The sequence below is a fragment of the Hyperolius riggenbachi genome, chromosome 11 (assembly GCF_040937935.1).
Source record: "Hyperolius riggenbachi isolate aHypRig1 chromosome 11, aHypRig1.pri, whole genome shotgun sequence".
Taxonomy (NCBI): domain Eukaryota; kingdom Metazoa; phylum Chordata; class Amphibia; order Anura; family Hyperoliidae; genus Hyperolius; species Hyperolius riggenbachi.
This window is the reverse complement of record NC_090656.1, coordinates 22044281-22069197: the sequence shown is the minus strand read 5'-3', so window position 1 is coordinate 22069197 and position 24917 is coordinate 22044281. Positions and strand designations below refer to the sequence as shown.

The 24917-nt window shown below is 43.0% G+C and overlaps 1 protein-coding gene across 2 annotated transcripts in view; it reads right to left on the bottom strand.

The window, feature by feature from the left end:
- Window positions 1-537: 537 nt before the first annotated feature.
- The window catches only part of TSHZ3 (teashirt zinc finger homeobox 3), a 146114-nt gene continuing 121734 nt past the window's right edge, over window positions 538-24917 (bottom strand). For both annotated transcript variants that reach the window (XM_068260012.1, XM_068260013.1), the window contains exon 3: window positions 538-4456. In XM_068260012.1, the coding sequence (XP_068116113.1) occupies window positions 1272-4456 (3185 nt within the window). In that variant the 3' untranslated portion in view covers window positions 538-1271. The remainder of the gene's footprint in view (window positions 4457-24917) is intronic.

Here is a 24917-nt window from a genome sequence, read left to right as displayed (position 1 = left end):
TTAGTACAAAGAGTTTTTTTTTATTTTATTTTCATTTTCCATTTTAAAGCATTAGCAATTCTCAGGAAATACAGTACACTTTTTGTTTATCCAAATTTGTGTTAACCCTTTGAGCACTGAGAATGGTTTAAGTAATCATTGTTTCATAATAAATACATTTTATAAAAAAAAAAAAAAAAAAAGTCAATTTGTGCAAAAAAAAAAGAAAAAGAAAAAAAAAAGTAAAAAAAAGAAAAAAGAAAAATGCAGTGCCATTTACATATACCTGTGGTTTGTGATTTCAGTTATTACTGGAAACAATGATATCACATCGCTAATAAATATGCATAATTTAAACATGAACTGTTAACAATATAGATGTATAGTAAAACAATTATATTTTTTTGTTTTAGAATAATAGTTTTTTAATATTTTATAAAGAATTTAGTTGCATCCTTTGAATAATTTACAATGCTTGGGTAGTAAAAAAAAAAAAAAAAGTCAAAGAAAAAATATTGAAAACAAAAAAAAGAAACACAAAACATCAATTTTCTGTCATTCAAGAGGTTCCTTAAAAAAGAAAACTTTTTACACTATACATAGGCACAGTTTATGTAAAATGGGTATACTGCATCAGATACTGAAAAACACCAGATAAAAATGCTGGGGGGCAGGGGAGGGAGTAGTTGCCATTAACATCGATCACAATCTTCAGAATGCAAGTCTATACATTATATACATACTTTTAACTTTTCTTAGTCATAGGCTGGCGAGCCAAAGGTCCCAGTGGATGATAATTTCAGTTGTAGAACTATTTTCGAAGCGGATCTAAGCCAGATTTTTTTTTTAATATTTATTTGCAAGAAATAAATAGAAAAAAAGGGATATTTCCCCCAAACATAAAATAGTGCTCCAAAGTACTCAGAGGGCTAAACGTTCTTTGATGAAAAATAGCACACAAGTCAAATGAAAAATAGTGTACCAGATTTTAGATATAAATGTTTAAATAAACTGTTCTTTAAGTCATGCAGCCGGTGCCCAGCTATCTCCATTTGCACAAGTTTCAAACGCTTACCAGGGCATGATAACCTTCATGGGTAACATGTAACAACAGCTGATTATGCACCTCTAATAAAAGCTGTACAGTTTTACAAAACAAGTTTGTGCCCCCTAGACTGTCTCTCCGGAGGTGAGATAGGAACATGTGCCAAGTATTACAGCTTTAAGGCTTTTTCTGACAGTTTTCCTCAAAGCACATTACAGTCCAGTTTATGATAGTAAAAAAGCAAATACTACTGCTTCTCCAGCTCCGACACATAGAGAAGATGGTCTTCTGGAGACTTTCCGTGCGTTTTACTCAAGTGAAGTTTTACAGCGTGCTTGCTTGCAAATGTCCTGTTGCAAAGTTTGCACTGATAAGAGGACCCAGTCTCTTCTTCAGGAGAGGAGGCCACTAGCTTTTCGGATGGGGACTTGGTGTGTGCTATTTGATTGTGTATCTGCTCATTAGACAGTTTCGATAAGTCCCTTATTCTGAAACCTAAGTGTGACTCAAGGTGAGTAATATAGGTGGAGGGAGTCCTGATTTGAGAGGCACAGTCATTGCAAAAAAACACAGGATGCCCTGTGTCTAGGTTCTTGAGAAACTTTGTCCCACCTGTCCTTCGTAGCTGGTATTTTACATTGGCTAGCCAGTGGCTGATTGTGGTCATAGAAAGTCCCGTAAACCTGGAAATGTGCATTCTCTCTTGAGGGCTCAAGTCAGACATGATATACTTCCCCTCCGAGGTTTGTCGCAAGCTGGCTGCAAACTGGGCTTGCAGGATGAGCAAGTGTTGCGGATTCCAGTTGGACTGTCGACCTTTCCTCTTCTGAGCTGGTGTGTTTTCCTCCGGTTCTTCTATTGTGGTTCCGTCAATGTCAGATTTTTCAGAGATGCTGGTAGGTGTAGAAGATTTTGATGTGTGGCTTTCTGTCAGGTTTTTCAACATATCAGAGATATCTGACAAGGCATTCTCGCGCAGCGGTGAGTTTGACATGAATGACACGACTGCAGATGTCTTTGCCGTTGTCACTGTAGATGAGGAAGATGCAGAAGATGACGATGTGGATGACAAAAGCGCTGAAGCCAAAGAGCAATTTTTGTCACTCTTCCCTTTCGTCAAATCTATGGGCTGGTCATTGTTGACATGATAAAAATAACGGTCTGTTAGGTGGTCTGTTTTTTTGGATTGGATAGGTGGTGTGGCTACAGCAGCCTTTTCCGCCAAGCTGTTACTCATTTTAAACAGCATACTCATTGGGTCAAGAGCGGGTAGAGAGGGCTTAGCTGCCTTGCCAAGGTGAATGTTCATAACCGACTGCAATGCACTTAGTGGATTAACAAACGGTTGTTCGGGCGGATGGTCAGTGATGATGGCTGTACTGCTACTTAAGTTGCCGATTATTGACTTGACATGATCTTTGCCATTTACTTCTGGTTCCCGAACAGGGCTTTCTTTACAGTTATCTTTTTGGGGAGCTGGACTATTTTGCTGGCTTTTAAACACAACGTCATTTAGGACATCAGGCTTTAATGGTTCACTGATCTCACTTCCACTGGGAGAAGGTGTCGCTCGCTTGATTGGAGAAAACCTCTCCTCTGGCTCCTTCATTTTTTCTTCCACTTTGGCCACCTTCTCTGTCACTTTCTTGACTAGCTCTTCCATGGCATGGAAATTAGTTTTTGGCACGGGGGAGGTCTGACTGCTTGGAGGTGACAATAGGGGCTGAGTTTTTGTAGGTGACATGACTTCACTATTGCCGTACATTGGTTTCAGTGGATTATTTTTCCCTGAGGAACCTAACGATAATTTCATCATGTTTGGAAGCTGGTAAGCAGCATGGATGCTTGGGTAACCTCCCCAGCTTGGTGTGCCATTCTGAGCCTTGTTTATAGCAGAAGTCACTGTATTTTCTAAAGACTTGAGAATGTCTAGCCCTCCTTTGGGGCTTTCTTCTAAATCATTTTCGGTTAAGTAGTGATATTTGGAGGAGGCATCAAACTTCTCCTCATCTTCACTGGACTTGTCTTTGTCTTTAATTTTGTCCTCTGAGATGACTTTGTCTTTATCAACCTCTTTTTTTACTTCAACTGTCAATTTTGGTGATACAGAGGAGCTGTTATTGGCAGGAGGTGTAAACGCGGTGGCAGCAAGTGGTACGGACTGTACCTTCTCATCCAATATTGAGACCGGAGTCACTGGAGATTCCATGACCGGCTTCCCTTTCTTGAGAGCTGAATTTGTCACTTTTATAAAATGGCCAGTGACCATCATGTGGCCAGTAAGTTCTTGTAGTGTGTCATGTGAGCTACCACATTCCATGCACTTGAGGATCTGAGATTTCCTAGCTTCAAAATGCCAGGCATAGCTAGCTCCATTCTGGTGCCCATACCGGTTATTTGGCGTGATATACGGATTCGAATTCTTTTGCAAAGCATCATTTGCATCTAAAAGAGTTGCTTTAGGTGTTCCCCCTGTTGAGTCGGGAGAACTGGGTAGGTCAAGTTCAAGGGAAAGTTTTTTCCTAGAAGCTGGGACAATTTTGGCTGCTACAGGAGTAACGGGTTCTTTAAGAGGCACTTTTTGGTAATGTTTAGTTTTAATCATATGAACACTAAGATCCTGAAGGGATTCAAAAGAATGTCCACAGTACATACACTTCAAGACTTTTTGGGCATCTTCCTTCCCCTCCATTTCAAGTAATGACCGTTTTCGTGGTTTTGACCAGCGTTTGGGGTTATTATTATCGGTTTCGTGGTTGTCATCTCTGTAGTGTCCCGTTTCATTCATGTGTACTGTCAACTCAACTAAAGTGTCATAGGCAGCGCTACAGTCTTTGCAGCGGAACTTACTGGCTCCCGTGAAAATTGACCCATAGAGTTTACTGCTCTGCCGATACAGCTGGACTGTGCTGAAAAGGCTTGGCTCGGGTAGAGCTCTGCTTTGGGACACTTGTTGTAGAGTTTTGGCCATGGCTGTCTGGTGCCAATCGAAGCTGCCGCTTCCACAACTGCTGCTACTGCTACTGCTGCTGCTGCTACTAGCATTGTTCTTCTCGGATGTAGTCTGGGTGAGATTTAAGCTGAGGTTGGACCAGTACGAATTAGAAAGGAAATTATTGTACACGGCTTTCATCTGCTCCAAACTGTCCGACACACTGGAGTCCTCAAGAGGGGCCATAATCTCCTTGCTCTCCTCTTCATTCTTTATGGAGTTACTTTCAAAATCCGCCAACCGGTCACTAGTCTCACTGACGTGAGATTCGCTGTCCATCTCATGGCTGGAAAATTCTCCAGCGGGGGAATGCTGGTAGCCCGGCGAAGCCTTTTCCGGGCAAGCATACTTTGCCGATGGCTCTCCTTCCATGGCTGCATCGTCCACCTCGGCATCTTCATCAACAAGTGCGGCTGCCTTTAGCTCATCCGGCACGTATGCTGCAAAGAAAAAGAAGAAAGGGGGGGAAATTACACATGGTGGCCTCAATAAAACTTATATACATTTCTAAACAAGTTAGATAAACTGGGTTTATTTAGTCTAGAGAAAAGACGCCTTAGAGGGGATCTAATTAACATGTATAAATACATCAGAGGGCAATATAATAGCTTGGCGGATGAGCTTTTTGTCCCTAGGCCTTCTCAAAGGACTAGAGGACATGATCTGCGCATGGAGGAAAAACGTTTTAGCCATTTATTTAGGAAAGGGTTCTTTACAGTTAGAGTGATTAAAATGTGGAATGCATTGCCACAGGAAGTCGTTATGGCAAACTCTATACCTGCATTTAAAGGGGGCTTAGATGCTTTCCTTGCGTTGAAAGACATCCATGGCTACAATTACTAGGTAATGCCTAATGATGTTGATCCAGGGATTTTATCTGATTGCCATCTGGAGTCGGGAAGGAATTTTTCCCTTTTGGGGCTAATTGGACCAAGCCTTGTAAGGGTTTTTTCGCCTTCCTCTGGATCAACAGGGATATGTGAGGGAGCAGGCTGGTGTTGTACTTTGTTCTCTGGTTGGACTCGATGGACGTATGTCTTTTTTCAACCAAAATAACTATGTAACTATGTAACCTATAAGAAAATGTCAGCACATTTACATTTAATAAAAAAAAAACATGGCGTTTTCTTTTTTTTTCCCAGAGAAAAATAGCTAAAGGAAGAGGGGGAAAAAAGAGCTCTTCAAACATAATTTGCCACCTTATTCTTCTCAAGGGGCAACAGCTTGAAATTAAAACTAAATTTGAAATTAATGAAGCAGATTCTAGAGGTGGCATTCATTTCTAAAGTAATAAATTACTTGTATCAACCTTAGAGACAGCAGTTCCTGTCTGTCAATTAATATGTCTCTTGCTTTTTTTTACCCCTAATGCATTCCTTGACAGACAGATTCACAATTTAAATTAAGCACACTTTTTTTTCTTTTACTCATTACATTTCTGATGCTCAACCTTTAATAAACATAAAGTAGAGAACTATCAATATAATTCCTACAATGAAAGAAATTTACATCAATTACAATAAATTAAAAAATGATTTAGTTTTTTTGCATGTGTCTTGAGTGCATAAAGAAAAATGGCTTAAAAGCTCATAATCACTTTTTATTTTAAGTGATGTAGGTGCAGTTCCTGCGCAGCTAATTCATTTCTCATTAACCCTTGGCGTTCTGGGTGGTTTTTAGGATAGGGGATTGTGGGTAATTCTTTTCTTACCTCTATCATAATACTTTTTTGTTTTTTAAATCTGTGTGCGAATGCATTTAGTACGTTTTTTCTTTTTTATTCTATATGGTATTCAAACATTTCAGCGCTTCATTACATAGGGCATTATTTTCATAAACCCTTTGAAAAAGAATTTTCTACCTTTCATCTTTTTTTATTACTAATGCCAACGAGTCATGAATAATTGTTTTCCTTTTTTTTTTTTTGCCATAAAGATGATATTTTAATGCACTATTTCTAGAAACAGAGAAAAAATAATGTTTATTGCCTTGTACCTTTGTTCTAGAAAGGGAGAAAAATAATGTTTGTACCTTGCACCTTTTTAAAAAAAAAAAAGGTGCAAGGGAAAAAATATGTGTTTATTGTTTTTATTTTGTGTATCTGTTTTTTCCTATTTTTTTATCTTTTACCACTGTCATTCCTTTCAAAAATATTGGTTTCCTCTTTTCGTGCCTATGGTCCACTCTGTTAATTAATTTTATTGATTTATTCTATGATAAGGGCACCTAAATTAGGTACTGCAATACTACATTAAAGAACATCTTCATTTAATACCCCCCAGCACCGAAAATACGTATTGCTTCTTTCTCTTTTCCTACATACTGTATGTCTATTCTTCTTTTCTTTTAACCTAAAAGGATTTGCATGCTGAAATTGCTCAGATCAAGCCATTTTTTCCCCCCCTCAACGTTACTCTTTAACATTTTGTGACATTTTATGGCATATGCCCAGTACGTGTAACACTCTGTTCCTGGCCTTTTGGCTGGCAGCTTTAAAACCTTTCATTTGTGTCACTTAGGCCTGCGTACCACAGCTGGAAGTCAAGTTCGTGCATTGGGGAGGAGGTACAGTAATTTTGTGGTAATGCAGCCGACATGGGGTCAGATGAAAAAAAAAAAAAACACACTTTAAAAAAAAAAAAATTACAGTCACACAGTTGATATCTATAGGTCAGTTATGCTCCCAAATTGTATGAAAATGCACAAAGCACTTGGTATAATAAAAGCTGGGAAGGCCTACAGCTGAGCCATAATATACAGGATGCGTGCGTGTATTAAAACACTGTGATAACATTCTGGGGGAAAAGCCAGTTTATTTGCAAATATAATGCGCAAACAGCTTAGACACCCTCTGCATATTTAACTTGAACTGCATGTTCAGTATTATAACATGTTGTGCTCTGTAGAGTATTTGCCATACTCAGTTATTATGTCTCTGTTGAGATTAATTTTCCTTCTGTCTTTTGACTTTGCTGAAACCTGTCCAGGCCTATTTTTTGTGTGCAGATTTTATAGTTGGGTCATCAGTGCAAGCAGAAAGCAAAGCTATGGCATTCTTGGTCGGGCTGGCACTATGTAAACATGCATTCTCAAATTGGATGTATTTTATAGAATCGATTGTTCGAAAATCGATTCTATCAAATCTATCGATCGATCTATTTGCGGCCGATTTCGATCGATTTGATCCATCTGACAGGATGGAAAATCTAGGTTGATCTGCTGCTGGAAGCAGATTGATGACCCATAGAGTTGCATTGGATCTAATGGTCCAATAATGCATTTAGATCGTTTTCCAGTTGATTTCATTCTGAAATCTATAGGAAATCTGATCCTAGTGTGTGGCACACATCAGATAGATTCCTGTCAGATTGGACTTGACAGGCATCTGACAGGAATCTATCTGATGGTCGAATCTGCTGCAAATCTATAAGTGTATGGCCACCTTAAGTTTAGCATCCAAAGTAAAGTTCAACATAATAATAATGCACTTGAAACAAAAAAAGAAAAACCGAGAGCCCAATATGGTGCAGTAAGTCTAGCAATTGTTGGCAAAATAATTAACAGATGTGGATATACCGACAAACACGGGTTACCACATAGGCAACCATTTGAAATGCAGGTGGGGAGCATTAGAACCTGACCCCACTCAGGTTTAAGAAGTCGCTCTCTGTAGATAGAAAGAAGGTGAGAGTCCCCTCCATCCAAGGTGGACTATATACTGTGCAAATTTGGACAGAGGAAAGGAGTGCAAGCTCGAAAAGGTCCAATAGTGGCAACAGTTGACAGAGGCGCATTGCCACTATTGGACCTTTTTGAGCTTGCACTCCTTGCCTGATGAAGCGGGTTATACCTGCGAAACGCATTGAGGAGTGCCAAAATAAATTGTTATTTGCGATTTGAACAATCTCGATTGTCCATAATTTTAGGAGGTAAGTCCACCTGTACTCCTCCTTTTTAGTTGTTTTTAGATCATTTTAACCTGCCTGGCGCCTCTGTCTAAATTTGCACATAATAATAATAGTAAGAATCTGGTATGACATTTATCAGTGGTGCACAAGTCTTTTTTATTTTAATATTATTAAAGTACACCTGAATTAAACTATGGAGGCTGCCATATTTATTTCCTGTTAAACAATACCAGTTGCTTAGCAGCCCTGCTGATCTCTTTGTCTGCAGTGGGGTCTGAATCACACACCCAGAACAAGCATGCAGCTATCCTAGTCAGATTTCAGCCAGAGCACCTGATCTGCGTGCTTTTTTGGGGTCTATGGCTAAAAGTGTTATGGGCAGAGGATCAGCAGGACAGCCAGGGAATCTGCATTGTTAAAAAAGAAAAAAAATAATATGTCAGTCACCATATTGCTTTCTAGCTACAAACATTTAAATGTCTTTGGATAACTTCCCCCCCCCCCCCCCCTTCCCCAAGACTTGTGCTGGGTAGTGCATAGTAAAACAATGGTAGTTCAAATTACCAATATTTTACACCTAACGGCACCACCCCTATGTACTCAGCTACCTCGTATAACTGTACGCAAGCTAGATTCCTGACTGCAATGGTCACCAATGCCGCCTCGGTCAAGTATCATCTAGTGTTCGTGCCTAGCTTAAGGGCTCGTCTCCACTAGTGCGTCTCGCAGACGCACGCCGGCACTGAGCGGGTGGGTGGGATCGCAGGCGAATACCATGAGCCGTGCCATGCACGGCTATGGGATTCGCAGCCTCCGCCGCGAATTCTCCGGGTGGTTCCGGCCGAATCGCTCCCGCAAGCGATTCGGCCGCAGCGCCGTTATCCCCTATGGCAGAGATTCCCCGTGCGATTCATGTGCGGGGACACTCTGCGGAATCGCGGCGGAAACCGCGATAGTGGAAACGGGCCCTAAAGGGAACCTAAACTGAGAAGGATATGGATTTTTCCTTTTAAAATAATACCAGTTGCCTGACTCTCCTGCTGATCCTGTGTCTCTAATACTTGTAGCCACAGCCCCTGAACAAGCATGCAGATCAGGTGCTCTGACTGAAGTCAGACTGGATTAGCTGCATGCTTGTTTCAGGTTTTTGATTCAGCCACTACTGCAGCCAAAGAGATCAGCAGGACAGCCAGGCAACTGGTATTGTTTAAAAGGAAACATCCATATCCCTTCTCAGTTAATGTTTCCTTTAATGTGATTTTTTCCCGGTGAAGAGCTTATTCACCTTTTAGAATAAGACTCATCAGGTCCTCTGCTTTTCTCCGAGTATAGTAAATCCGCCCACCTTTGTCACTGTAAAGTCCGCCCCTTAGCAGTCATCAGACAAGGGTTATCATCTCGACCTACAGAGGATAAATTCTGGGGGAGGACGAGAGGTGATATATCAGGCCATTAACTGCTCCGGAGGGAACAATATCCGCACTTCCGGGGTGATTTTCGTTTGTGATTAAGGAGGAGGCTTGTCAGGCCTTGGTGTATCGTAACGCTTTCCCTGTGGCCTATTACAGCGCAAATTGCTTCCCACCCACCAGTATCTGTCTCTGCTCCTGTCACAGAGGCGGCAGTCTGCAGCACGCCGCTCTCCGCACAGGATAACCGCGCCGCCCGATCTGGGAAACATGTCACTCCAGAGAGTTATGGGCGTACGTCTTCCTGTGTCATTCATTTCTGCAGAGTGTCGCTCACAGAAACGGGATAGTGTCCCTTTTCATGTAACCACGCTAAGACTAAATGGCCTTTTGTTATAAAAAAATTCTGTCGCACAGTATAACACGTGAGTATCCTCTCTCAACCTGGCTGACCTAGATTCCTGCCTCCAAAGCATCATCTTCCTACAGCGCCAGAGCAATGGATCTACACCAGTGTTTCTGATTATTATTATTATAGCAAGTACCCCTCCATCAGGGCCTATTCACACTAGAAGCGCTTTTCTGAGCACTTTGTGATTGATAAGCGCTTTTTAAAAATCGCTCCCATACGATTTTAATGAAAGTAAATGGGAGAGATTTTTAAAAAGCGTTAATCAATCACGAAGAACTCAGAAAAGCGCTTCTAGTGTGAAAAGTGTGAATGGGCCCTCAAAGAGTGCCTCCAGTATAAAACACAGGCTCTGTCCTAATGATGCAGGATTGGAGGGGGGAAAGGGAGGGGCCTTGAAAAAAATGGCTCATTTTACTCAGGAAGAAATGTACCGTATATTCCGGCGTATAAGACGACTGGGCGTATAAGACCCCCTTCCCCCCCCACTTTTCCAGTTACAATATAGAGTTTGGGATATACCTGCCGTATAAGACTACCCCTCTTCCAACACACCAAATTAAAGAAAAAGAAAAAAATCATATACTGGTGCTATGTATGAACAGATACTGGTGCTTTACTGTATGTGGTACCCAGTTTATAGGCGATTGACTGGTTGTATTGGTCAACTTTCCTTAAGCGGATTGGTCAGCTCTCCTTGTCTACCTGTTTATCAGAGCGGTATGGAAGAATAGATCGCGCTGTGCCCATAAAACACGCCTCTTCCACCCTTCTGGCCCCGCCCTTGTACCCTATTTACCGCCTTCTCTGCCTCTCAGATCTCGCACATGTGCGCCTGCGCTGCTTCACTACAGCCCTCAGCAGCGAGATCTGTGAGGCGGTAACAGGATATTATTATTATTATTAATTGTATTTATAAAGCGCCAACATATTACGCAACACTGGACATTAATTTAGGTTACAGACAATATTTAGGGGTGACATACAGCAATATGACAATACAGGAATACAAGAAAACCAGATCACACAGCACAGTATGAGTACAAGGTAATGCTTAGTCACTGGATAGGAGCATGGAGATTATGCAAGTTTGGTTCACTCAAATGCATAGCATGGGTGCACAGTAATGGAGGTGCATGATCAGGTTGAACACAAAAGGAGGATAGGGCGTATCACACGGCATCAATGACACCCGCCGTATAAGATGGCCCCTGACTCTTCCGTTGATTTTCAAGGGTTAAAAAGTAGTCTTATATATATCAGAATATACACTTCCTATTTGTATGTTATTATATGTATTTTACATTTTAAATTTTTTTTTGCAATAGCGGTCCTTTTAAAATGTGTGAAAGGAGACTTTAGTACTGGGACTTGCTGAGGAAGAGGAAAAAAGTCAAATCCAGTAACAGCTCAGATTCCCTCACAAGCACTTGGTCATTAGAAGCATTAGGTCCTCGAGGAAGTTCCACAAATACTGGAAGCAGGAAGTGTTCAGAGAAAACAGAAATTTATGTAAGCATAATCTTTATCACACGGTAGCCCACCGCTGCCTATCACACCAGCAGCTGTCAGCATACTCTGCCTTACAAGTAGCCCTCTCCGTGACTTGCGTTAATGAAGTTAATTGAATTTAAGATCAATAATGGTTAATTATTGCAATTTGACACTGGAAGATAAATGGCTCCTGGACAGAGAAACGTCTTGCCGAGCGCATCGCCCAGCGTCCTACGCTGCAAAGAGGGATCAGGCCAGAGCCCATTGATCCAGGTACAAGCCTATCGACCCTGCGCACTGATGAATGCCTGAAGTCCCTGGCTACAAGTAGATGTAACACTAGACCGGTCTAACCCTTTGTCACCGGGCAGATCTATAGGCCCCATAGCCGAGAAATCCATTTAGATGGATTGGATGGCCCGAGCAGAAACAAAGGGAGATTCGATAAGAGGGGAATTTTTATAGTTGCTCTAACGGCATTTGGACTTAGTGGGGATTGAGGGATAAGGGAATTTTCAAATCAGATCCACTAATTTAGCCCCACGTTGGGGTTCATAAAAGGACAACTATCGCAAAAATATTGTAAAATTAAAAACGCATACTTATAAATGTACATTTCTTCCAGAGTAAAATGAGCTATAAATTACTTTTTGCCCATGTTGCTGTCACTTACAGTAGCTAGTGAAAATCCGAAAGCTCTGACAGGTTTTGGACTAGTCTACCTCCTCATGGGGGATCCTCAGTTATTTCTTTATTACAAAAGCACTTACTAAACTGCAGTAGCAAAGTCTGCCAAAATAGTTTGCAAATGAGTAGGCTGGCTGAAATCTTTGTAGAGATCCATTTCATGGAGTGCTTTTGTATAGCATTAAGGTAATATTGATAACCTCCCGTGAGGAGATGGACTAGTCACATCTGTCAGTTTTCAATTACCTACTGCAAGTGACAGTGACATAGGAAAAAATTATTTATAGTGCATTTTACTTTGGGATAAATGTATATCTTATACGTAAATATTTTAAAGGTTATAATTTTTTCCTCGATAGTGGTCTTTTAACTCATGCTGGAGAACATAAGCAATCCAAACACCCTCGCCTCCCCCCACCCCTACATTAATAGAATGTTCCATGGATATGACCAGCCCAATAGGACTCCTGGCTTTAGACATCTGTCCCACGGACGAGATCTTTTCAAGGAGGTCTGCCTGTTGTCTGGCCTTTGTAATCTGCTAAACCAAACAAATGAAGCAACCACGACCACCAAGCCTGCTGTTAACTCCTTCAGCTAGGCTGTTTCCAATTACATGATCCTATTTTTAAAGGAAGGATGGAGTTTAGGTGTAAAGAAGGCCAAAGCATGCCTACAACATGGCTCAGAAGACAGGTACTCTGCATGTACCCAAGAGGGCAACCCAGATATTGTTACTACAGTAATAAAGTGTCCTACTCACCTTGCCTTCCCCATTATCATTCCTCTAGCTGCACACCAACCCTGCCCACATCACAGCTTTCTAATAACTGACAAAACGCTGCACAATAAAAATACACAGGAAGTAGAGGCTGCAGCTCACTGACAACCTAAAGGCTGTGCGGAAAATGCACCATTATGCAAAGATCAGCACTGAGAATACTGCTAATCATCTGCTCTTGTCAGTTACTTGAAGGGCGCGTGACAGCATATTTACATTAAACAACATACGCCGGCTGCTGGAACCTTTAATGTAAGACGGGGGTACGCCATGGTAACGGGACCGATTCCTGCGGGCCTTCGCAGGGACAAAATATCGATAAATATCTACTGATGCGTCATTCGTTTGCATTTATATATCCGTGTATATAGATGGATAGGTTAGAGCAGGGCTTTTCAACCTGTGGCACGTGTACCACCAGTGGTACTTTGCTGTTGGCCAGGTGGTACACCTCAGGTTTGCCTGCCACTTGTCCTGGTCCCATCTTGCCTCCACAAAGTTTAGCTCCCCCACGCTCGCTCCTCACTGTGCTGCCCTGTGGCATACTTCAGACCTCAGATCAGTGGTGAGGAGACAGCCAGGCGAATGGTGCATAGTGTCAGTCGGGTTACTGCTGATCTGAGTTCTGAACTATTCTGCAGGGCAGCACAGTGAGGACCTCGGGGGCTAAAGGGGCTTCCCCATTCCTCCACAGTAGAGGGGATACAGCGATAGGATGCCCAAAGATCTCCTTGTCAGCATACCCGCATACGCAGTAGCAGCTCTTCGCTTGAATTCTGGTGGAAACAGCCGAGCATGATTGGGTGCGCTCTACTGTGCAGGCACATGGGTGGTACTTGTACATTTTCAGGTGATAAAAGTGGTACAATTAGTAAAAAGATTGAAAAGCCCTGGGTTAGAGGATGACTGACAGACAGATAGATACTGTGCCATGTGGTCTCCACCTCTTACATGGTAAAGATGCCCATTAACTGCACAATCTCGGTTGATTGACTGTAGGATCGGGAACAATCGACGCTAAACGATCGATTTACCACTTGTTCCCTCAATCTGGCTTTTGGATCGATCTCACTGGGCACAACTGGATCAATTGTGCTTTCCTTCTTGTTTGTGTGCCTGAACGATCTTTTCTGTTCGTGCGATTGTACCATTCCAAGACGACAGGATCTACCGCAACGTTTTCATGAAGGACGCTGGCCATGCACCTCCTCGCCGCATACCTGTTGCTGTAAGTGAGGCTGGGTGCACACATAGCAGAAACGCTAGCGTTGTGGAAAACGCTGCGTTTTTGCCACTAATGGAAGTCTATGGGCCGCAGGATAAAACACATAGGCGTTTTCAAACGTGCATTTTTAAAAAAACGCAGGTTTTCTTGTAGAATATTCATAAACGCAGCAAGAGCACACATAATTAAAGTCAACGGCATTGCGTTGGTATGCGTTTTTCTATGCGTTTTCCCCCCCAAAAAAAAAAAAAAAAATATATATATATATATATATATATATATATATTGCTGTATTTCAGCTTCCTGTTGTCTTACAACAGATTTGCATGAATGGAAATATAAAACGCATGTAAAATGCATACAAAATGCATATGCGTTTTGTATTTCGGAACCGCAAATGCATTAAAACGCATGTAAAACGCATCGCAAATGCACCAAATACGCACACAACATTGACCTAAAACATGACATAAAATGCAGCCTTTCACATTATGTTATGTTTGCACCCAGCCTGAATAATCTGCACATGTGCAGAGCGCTCCAAACAATAAGAGTGCAATCAGGTTGCGAGCAGTTTGGGGCTGCACATGCGCAGAGCACTCCAGGCAGTGAGAGTGTAATCAGGGTGCGTGCAGTTTGGGGCTGCGCATGCGCAGAGCACTCCAGGCAGTGAGAGAGCAATCAGGGTGAGTGCAGTTTGGGGCTGCACATGCGCAGAGCGCTCCAAGCAATGAGAGTGCAATCAGGGTGCGTGCAGTTTGGGGCTGCACATGTGCAGAGCGCTCCAAGCAATGAGAGCGCAATCAGGGTGAGTGCAGTTTGGGGCTGCACATGTGCAGAGCGCTCCAAGCAATGAGAGTGCAATCAGGGTGCGTGCAGTTTGGGGCTGCACATGCGCAGAGCGCTCCAAGCAATGAGAGTGCAATCAGGGTGCGTGCAGTTTGGGGCTGCACATGTGCAGAGTGCTCCAAGCAATGAGAGTGCAATCAGGGTGAGTGCAGTTTGGGGCTGCGCATGTGCAGAGCGCTCCAAGCAATAAGAGCGCAATCAGGGTGAGTGCAGTTTGGGGCTGCACATGCGCAGAGTGCTCCAAGCAATGAGAGTGTAATCAGGGTGCGTGCAGTTTGGGGCTGCGCATGTGCAGTAGCCTCCAACTGGCCGCCACTGGCCAGCTTTGAGGGAGTCGCTGCTGCTTGTTGGAGGGTCGTGGAAGGACGGCGCAACCACAGGATGACAGCAGGGGCTGCAAGAAGCCCCCGGTAAACTTAACTGATTTTTTTTTTTTTGCCTTTAGTAACCCTATAAATAAAGGCCAATAACAGTAATAATAAGACCACAAACTATGTTACATTGGGCGCAGGGAATATTCAATCCGCCCACCTCTCCTCCTCCCCAGGTAAACAGTGGAGAGGGATTTATCATTCATATCGTAGCTTTAGCGAAAACATTTTAACACACGCTGACCTCCACGCTAAACCGACGTAGGCAAGGCAAGGATATTTGTTTTAGTAAACCTTCAAAAGACCTCTGCTCAAATATTTTCTTAGCGCTTAGACAAATATGCAAGATGATCTGTTTGGATTGACAGCGGGGAGAAGAAGTCGAGAGCTACGCCTGGAAACGCAATTTTACCTAAGTACATTTGCACACATATGGAGGGAGCATCTGCTAACCAGACAATGCGAACTGATTTTTTTCTTTTTTAATCTTACATTGTCTGATGTGCAGCTGTAGTAGTACCGTAAATGTGAACGTCATTTGTTTTACAGCAGTGACAGAGTAAGCGGTCTATGGAAGAACCTTATTGTGAGTACCCACCGGCAGAACACGGTCAGATGGATCGCGGATCTGAAACGAGCGATCATGCAAACAATCGTTTTACACGATTGCTGCAAAACCCAAGAGAAGTCAATGAGGATTGGAACGATCCTCCAAGACTTAATTGGACATGGCGGTTTTTCAAAAACAATGTTGCAAGATATTGCGAACAAATATCATTCGCCATGCAAAATCATTTGGAAAAATTTCTTAAGGTGGCCATACACTTATAGATTTGCAGCAGATTCGACCATCAGATAGATTTCTGTCAGATGCCTGATAAGTCAAATCTAACAGGGATCTGATGTGTGCCACACACTAGGAACAGATTTCCAATAGATTTCAGAATGAAATCTATTGGAAATCTATCTAAATACATTATTGGACCATTAGGCAGCCATACATCTAGTGATGTATGGGCAGATTCAAAGAGACAAATCTCTCTCTTTTATCGAATCTGATAAGAGAGAGATCTGTCAGCTGCCCATACACCTAAGACCGATTACCGATCAATTTCAGCTAGAAATCTCTTGGGAATCGGCCTTGCGACGCCACGTACGACCGCATCGCCATCCCAATGCTGTCACCTCTAATGATAATGTCCCCCGGTTCCAAGCCTTAGGCCTTTTCCCCCGCAGGTGATAGAACAGCACATTTGCCAAAAGGTTAACCTGAACTTACAAATTAGCTGCTCTGCCGAGGACTGCTGAGGTTCCTCAGCTGACACAGCTGAGAGATCAAATTACAGTTGAGATTAGTCACAGATGAGGGGTAAGTAAGACAGGCTAAACTCTCTAAACACACACAGGGACCATTTCTCTCTGTTTTCCTTCTGTCCTGTGCAAGAGATCAGGTCCACTTTAAGGCAAATATACAACTTGGCTGTTTTTTTATTTAGTTCCCCTTTTACCCGGCATAAAATTGTGTTTGTTACTTCGCTGGGTTAAACAGGGGCAGCCAAGCAATCCGAGAATAAGCAGGCAGCAGTTTAGGGACGGGAAGAACGTATTGGTTGAATCTGTTTATCTTTTCGCAGATTCGGTAGTCGTTTATTGTAGCAAAATACGAATAACTTGCCTGCAAGTTCAGATCGTTGACTGGTGATCATTTTGCAGTTTCCATTGAATGAGTGAGGAGTGGCTATAGGAAGACTCAATCAGAACTGAGCAAGAATTGCTGTATTTTTCTTAACTGCCCGAAATACTGTAAACCTGATAGCTTTGGTATAAAATCTTATCGTAATGCCATTTTGGCTACAGTGCTTATTATATATACATGATGTTTTTACACATTTACTGCCTTCCGTAGATGTGAAACATTTATTTTAAGGCTGGGTTCACATATGAAAAAGTAGTGTTTTAGGCTCCCTGCACACTGCAAATCCGTTTTCCGATTCCGATTCCGATTCCGTTTCCGATTTTCCCTGAATACATTCAACAGAAAAACGGATCAAAAAACGCAGCATGCAGTTAAGATGAAAAATCTGAATCGGAATCGGATGTAAAAACAGATTAAAAAGCGGAATCGGAATCTGAAATGCATGCAGTGTGCAAGAGGCCTTAAGATGGTGCGTTTGCGGTTTGCTATTGCGCTTTTACCAGGAACAAGCATGCAGCTAATCTTGTCAGATCTGACAATAATGTCAGAAACACCTGATCTGCTGCATGCTTGTTCAGGGGCTATGGCCAAAAGTATTAGAGGCAGAGGATCAGCAGGGAAGCAAGGCAACTAGTATTCCTTATATGGCATCCTGCATCAGTGCCACCATCAGAAATTTAGGGGCCCTTTGACACATCAGGCCAGTTGTGATGTCACAACTACATAATGCGCCTGTGCAGAGCGCTCCTGGACGTCTGTATAGCAAACTGCGCAGACGCGGGGAGGGATGAGGAAATACTGTATCTGAGTCAGCCATCCCGACCTGGGAGGGGGTCGGGGCCTGGAACAGAGTGTTTAGTGGCCATTCAGAGGCAGCCACAGACCACCTCCCAGCAGCATCATTGACATTAAAAGGTATTTATTTTTTATGATGTTCTCGCCTCGTATGTCCTTTTTAATGCCACCTTGTTGGAGTTGAAGGGCCCGGGCCCCCTGGTGGCCCTGGGCCCCTCACTCTAGTGTAAGTTGTCCCCCCCTGATGGCTGCCCTGTCCTCCATAAACCTTTCTCTACAGTTGTCCTTTAAATATGCTCTTATCATTTATAAAAAAAAGTACATGTAGATCTACTTTCAGCAGTCAAGATTTGCCAAATTCATATGAGAGTCATAGTAAGAGCTTGCTCACACCTAGGGCGCTTTCGGGATTTTTTAAGTGCCGGCGGTTTTGAAAATCGCCCTAAAAGCGCTTGTGCAATGATTCCCTATGAGAGTGTTCACATCTGAGCGGTTCGATTCCGATTCGATCAACAAAGCGTTGCCTGTATCATTTTCAGGGCGATTAGCCTATAATGGCAGGTAAAGGGAAATCGCAAAACAATTGAAAAAAGCGCTTTGTATCCCGATTTCTTCAGCGCTTTTAAGAATAAATACATTGCATTTATTATTTTCCGGGTCAAAGAGTTCACTTCGTGACTGACGTCAGGAAGTGAAAAAACAAATCGCTCTGCAAAAGCGCTTAGAAAAGCGCTGTAAAAAAAAACAACCTAACCGCAGGTAAAAAAAAAGAAATCACGCACAAAATCGCAAAACGCTGGCGTCAGCGATTGAAATATATGATGTGAACAAGGCCTAAGGGTCGCTAAAGGTGGCCACTAACGGTCCAATTTCTAGCGAAAAATCATTTCAGCGATCAGAAATTCTGATCGGATTGGTTGTAAATAATCTCCATTGGTGACACAATCGATTATGAACGAGTGAAAAAAATGTCGGCCGAATGAATTTTCGTCAAACCAAAATTTGGATTTTCTTGTTGGTTGTGATAGATAGGAAGCAAAGATTGGTTCGTTGATGATGTGGTGAACAATGTACTACAATATTTCACTTCCGATCAGAATTTTCGATTTACGATTTTTGGCTAGAAATTGGATTGTTAGTGGCCACCTTAAGAGGTCCGTGAATCAGTGCATGCATAATTGCAATTGCTTGCAGCATCCAGATTCTTTAATGCACCCAGCACAGCCTATATAGGGCTTGATTCACAAAGCGGTGCTAACTGTTAGCACGCCTGTGAAAACCCCCTGAGCGCATCTAAACGAGCTTTTCGCGCGTAAAACTTTATGCGCGTAAAACTTTATGCGCGCACTGCACAGAGCGCAGGGCGCTCTGCGCGAAGTGCCCATTAAAGCCTGTGGGACTTAGCGCGCGCATAGGACTTTGCGCGCACAAAACTTTGCGCACAAAACTTTGTGCACGATCTGATTGAAAAATCTGGTGCTAACCTACTTAGCACCCTGGTTAGCACGTCTAAAGACTTTAGACGTGCTAAGTAGGTTAGCACCGCTTTGTGAATCAAGCCCATAGTATATCCCCCTGTTCAGTGGAGAGAAGTTATTGTTACTGTACTAACAAGGATAACACAGCAGTTTTGTCTTTTTAGAAGTGGCTGGATCTTTGCTCTAGATCTGTTGATGTACAGCGCTGTCAATCTCCCCCACCAGCTCATATGGTGATTGACAGCTCTGCTTTGTAAGAGGTCGAGCAAGCCTGACAAAAGTAAGCATGATTCTGCTCTTGCAGCAGATCAGAGCTGTCCAGGGCCTCCGACAGATGTACTTAACAAAAAGAGCATAAAAGTGAGGCTTGCACGGTACTTAGCAATGGCTGGGTATAAGGTACAAGGTATGGCGCATTCTCTTCTTTTAGACACCATCAGAAAAATAGTTTTCGAAAAGCCGAAGCAGTTTCAGCAGAGTAGAGAGAGCTTTGTGCACAGCGGTAACTTTTCCTGACATTTGTGCGGATGGAAGCCAGAGAACGTCACCATCCCGCCATAGTGTACACTATTTAAGTATTTTATATAGTGCTGACATACTCCGCAGCGCTGTACAGAGTATATATTGTCTTGCCAGTAACTGTCCCTCAGAGGTGCTCACAATCTAGTCCCTGCCATAGTCATATGTCTATGTATGTATCGTAGTCTAGGGCCAATTTTTTTCAGTGGGAAGGCCAATGACCTTATCTGTATGTTTTTTAGGGTGTGGGAGGAAACTGGAGTGCCTAGAGGAAACCCACACAGACAAGGGGAGAACATACAAACTCCTTGCAGATGTTGACCTGGCTGGGATTCGAACCGGGGACCCAGCGCTGCAAGGAGAGAGGGCTAACCACTACACGCTGCCACATGCGTTATCTTAAAGAGCACCTGTTACGTGGATACACGTTAGAGATGGGGGCAATGGCATGTGGTGGAGCTGCTCTGGAATATGCATCTATTCATTTTTGCTTACTGGAAAGAAGTATTAAAGATCAATATTGTACCATCGCCCGCTTGGGCCGTGCTGGGTCACACCGTCGAGAACAGGTTATTACAGTAAAGTTTACTTTCTACAGCGCCGCGGAATATGTTGGCGCTTTATAAATCAATAATAATACATTCTCGGTTTCCAGGGCTTTCACCCAACCGGCAGTCTCACCCAACCGGCAGGGCACAGGGGGAGCCATGGGGGCGTGCCTCTCTAATTATGCAAGGCACCACATCAGTGGAAACGACTTACAAAAGCGCCAGGCGCCGGTCCTCGTCACTTCTCTGCTGCATCCTCATGTGGCTCCCGACGTGTCACCTGACCTGCATTAGGTCATGTGATGCAGCGGGCGTCCGGAGCATTTCTAAGTAGTTTCCGATGCGTGCTGCTCTGCGTTTGACGCATGGGGGGAGGTTAGGGGGAAATTTAGGCCCCAGTTGTTTGACTTCTCAAGAAACTGGTATAAAAAGCACTTATCCTGCATCAGGTTATCCCTACCTGTGCCATAAATGAGACTCTACTGTAATATTGTATTTGCGGCTAGAGTGCTTATCCCAAGAAGCTGGAAATGTAAGATAACACCTACACTTAATGAATGTGTTAGAGAAGTCGATGGGCTCAGACGATTAGATTTCCTTAGTACCACTGACAGTGTTGAGCTGAGGAAACATGAATCCACATGGCAGGAATGGACTTCTTTGGAAGACTATTCTACATGAGAACATCAATGACGGAGGCTAGACTGTCCATCCTTGAAGGCCTCCATTTGAGTCTACATAACCTCCACTTTCGGGACTCTACCTACACAATATCTCTGAGATCTCCTGGGGCAGGACATCACAGAAACATAAAAATGTAAGACAATAAGGTACATCTCTAGCTATATACAAAAGCAAGGAGTTTTGAATCAGAATGATACCATTTATCGGCTAACTTAGAGATGAGTAAACAGTGAGCTTTCGGCTTATAAAAAGCAAACCTATGTGATACACTGGAAGATAATTAAGTCTATTAGAACTGTGCGCCCCCTCAACCATTCTCATCTCTTCCTTGTTTTTTTCTTCTTCACTTTCCTTTTTCCCTTTTACATCTCCAGTATGGGTTTTTCTTTTTTTAAGTGGCCCTGAACTCAGAATTACCTCTCTGCTCTAAAAAAAGATACAAAACAGCATAATAACCTTTAACCAGTTCAGGACCGTAGGCTTACACCCCCCTAGTCCCCAGTCTATTTTTTGTTATTTAGGCCACTGCAGCTTTAAGGCTTAGCTGCAGGGCAGTACAACTTAGCACACAAGTGATTCCCCCCCTTTTCTGCCCACCAACAGAGCTTTCTGTTGGTGGGGTCTGATCCCAGCAGGGATGTTTGTATATTTTTTTATCTTTATTTTTTAAATACATTTTACCATTTTCTTTTTAATTTTTATAAAAAAGATCGCCCTCCCTCCCCCGCCAGCCAATCACCGCGATCGGCTGTCATAGGCATCAGCCCGGGACAGCCGATCACTCCTATGGGTCCAGAGGGAACAGCCGTGTCACACGGCTGTCCCCAGTACAGTGCTGCCGTAGATCGCAGCGCTGTACACTGCAAATAGACGTCTAACAGATGACGGAGCGCACGATCTCTTGAAAAACACGCCTCCAAGACAGCACACCAATTGGCGTTAGGCGATTCTGCACATAGATTCACCCTACATGGAGCCGGATTATTCGTAAGGCAACCTATGCAGGTGTCTGGGGCCTAATTGGTGACAAGAAGCCCCAACTGCCATTTTCTATGATGCCTCAAAAACCACACGGTGGGCAGCACGGTGGCATAGTGGTTAGCGGTCCCCGAATTGAATCCCAGCCAAGTCTACATCTGAAAGGAGTTTGTATGTTCTCCCCGTGTCTGCATGGGTTTCCTCGGGGTACTCCAGTTTCCTACCACATCCCAAAAACACAAAGATAAGTTAATTGGCTCCCCACTAAAACTGGCCCTAGACTATGATCCATACACTACATGGCACATACATAGACATATGACTATGGTAGGGAATAGATTGTAAGCCCCTCTGAGGGACAGTTAGTAACAAGACAATGTATACTCTGTACAGCGCTACGTAAGATGTTGGCGCTATATAAATACTAAATATTACCATGAGGGATCATAAGTATGAGCCAAACTACCACGTCTCGACCCTATGGCCTCTCCAGCCTCCGCGTGACTTTCAAACGCTCCGAACAGAGAGAAGCTGAAATGTAAACAAAAAAAAAATAATAAAAAGGTTTCAAACCTCGCCGTCAGTGATCCAGAGGCTTCTACCAGGCGCAGCGCGGTGCGAGGTAGTTTGTAAAAATTATTTATTTCCCCGCCGGTTAATTATGATGAGAGTCTTTGTTGAGCGCACAAGCATAAAAAAGTGCTGATATTTTATGCATCTTTAACAATAAGGCGCCTTCCCGCAGTGCATTGGTGGAATCCTGACATTTTCCATCGACGCCAAGCAACTATAATAAGGGGGTTTGATTGCCTCTTTTGCAGATGCAGTAATTTAATAACTGCGATCGGTTGCATAAATTTATTCGCCGACGTCTTTAGTTAGCCACGTTAAAATTAAGCAAAATCATAATGTATTGATAGATGGATGGCGGGCAAGGGAGGGAGGGAGGAACGGCGTTCGGAGGAACAGAATCGAAATTTCAACCACAGCTACAACCCAAACTTCTTATTTTCACCCTGTCTTTGGAGAGGGCAAAGGAAAGGTTAGAATCTCCACCTGGATTTTATGGCTGTCTGGGTTCACGGTGAGGATGGATTTGACCCTCTGCTAGGTTTTTACTCTCATCTGTGACCCTGCTGGGGGGATTTTTTTTTACTTCCGGTTTCACTCACAGGTAAGGATGGGTTTGAACTGGAGATGGCCAACAAGAAAAAAAAAGATTCCGTCTTTCATGCATATTTAATGCACTGTGTATACAGATTGGATTTGGGCCAATAAATTGCACTTCGTGGCCAAATTCCAAGCTTCTGTATCAAGCATCGAGACTGTACAGAACTGTTGCCTTGAGGATCAAGTCCCAAGACCCGGGGGCGGCATACATATGAATTGGCCAACAGGAGACTTGGGCGCAGGATACAGCCAATATACGGCTTATCCTGCTGCTGCACAAGTCCCGGCTGCGTTAAATACTATTCCCCCTCTAGGTCCGTGTGGATGGTGGGGAATGATGCTATTGCTGGAAGCCGAATTACAGTGTTTTAAAAGCAACTTCAGCTCTGTCTTCTGACGGCGCCAAAATTACTGACTGTGCTCTTCTATAGCTGTAATTCCTATTACGGCCTATGGAGGCCCAAAGGGGTGACAGTAGTTGGAAGTGTGTATGTAACTGACTATGGTAGAGATTGGACTGTGAAGTTCCCTAAAGACAGTCAGTGACATGACTATGTACTCTGTAACATGCTGCAAAAGATGTCAGTGCTCTATAAATACATAATAATAATATGGTAGGACATTAGACTATGGTTATGGAAGGATTCGATTGTGAGCTCCTCTGAGGACAGTCAGTGACATGACTATGTACTCTGTAAAGTGCTGCAGAAGATGTCAGTGCTCTATAAATACATAATAATAATATGGTAGGACATTAGACTATGGTTATGGTAGGATTAGATTGTGAGCTCCTCTGAGGACAGTCAGTGACATGACTGTGTACTCTGCAATGTGCTGCAGGAGATGTCAGTGCTCTATAAATACATAATAATGATATGGCAGGACACTAGACTGTGACAAAAGTAGCATTAGATTGTGATCTCCTCTGAGGCTCCTCTGAGGCATTGTCAGTGACATGACTATGTACTCTGTAAAGTGCTGCAGAAGTGCTATATAAATACATAATAATAATATGGTAGTACATTAAACTATGGTAGGGATTAGATTTTGAGCTCCTCTGAGGACAATCAGTGACATGGCTACTATGTACTCTGTTAAGTGCTGTGGAAGGTCTAAGTGCTGTATAAATACATATTAATAATATGGTGGGAGATTAGACTATGACTATGCTAGGATTAGATTATAAGCTCCTCTGAGGACAGTCAGAGATGTGACTATGTACTCTGTAAAGCACTGCAGAAGATGTCACTTCTATATAAATACATAATAATAATAGGGTAGGACATTAGTGTATGGTTATGGTAGTGATTAGATTCTGAGCTCCTCTGAGGACAGTCAGTGACATGACTATGTACTCATGTCACTGACTATCTCTATTCATCACTGCTAGAGAATATCTATCTGTCTATGGGCACCTGTTCGCTGAAAATCCTCCTTGAAATAAATATAGCTCAATTCAGGCTTTCTAGGCCACGGCCTCCTCTCCGCGTTGCCTGTGACCGCACAGCCTGCCTGCCCTTCCGCCTCTATGCAAAACAACCCTCTAACAGAAATGTTAGCGGGGAAATAATAGGCATTTTCCAATGATAATACACAATTTTAACACAGTCGCTTGGCTGATTTAGGTGCCTGGCCAGTGTTGTCAGGCCTGCTGCCTTAGTTAGGTAAGCGCCTAATAGGCAGCTGGCACATCGCAGTAGACCTATTTCTGCCCTAGATTTGGTTTGTCACCGGCGTTCCATTACCTGCCATTCATCTTTGATCTCTTTGGACAGGTCTGATCAAAAGATGTCATTTGACCTACTCCACTTGGCAATCAGGCGCTTGACTCTCATAAAAGGGTCATCCGGCCTAGAAATAAAATGACATTAGTATTTCTGTGTCCTATCATGTTGCCGAG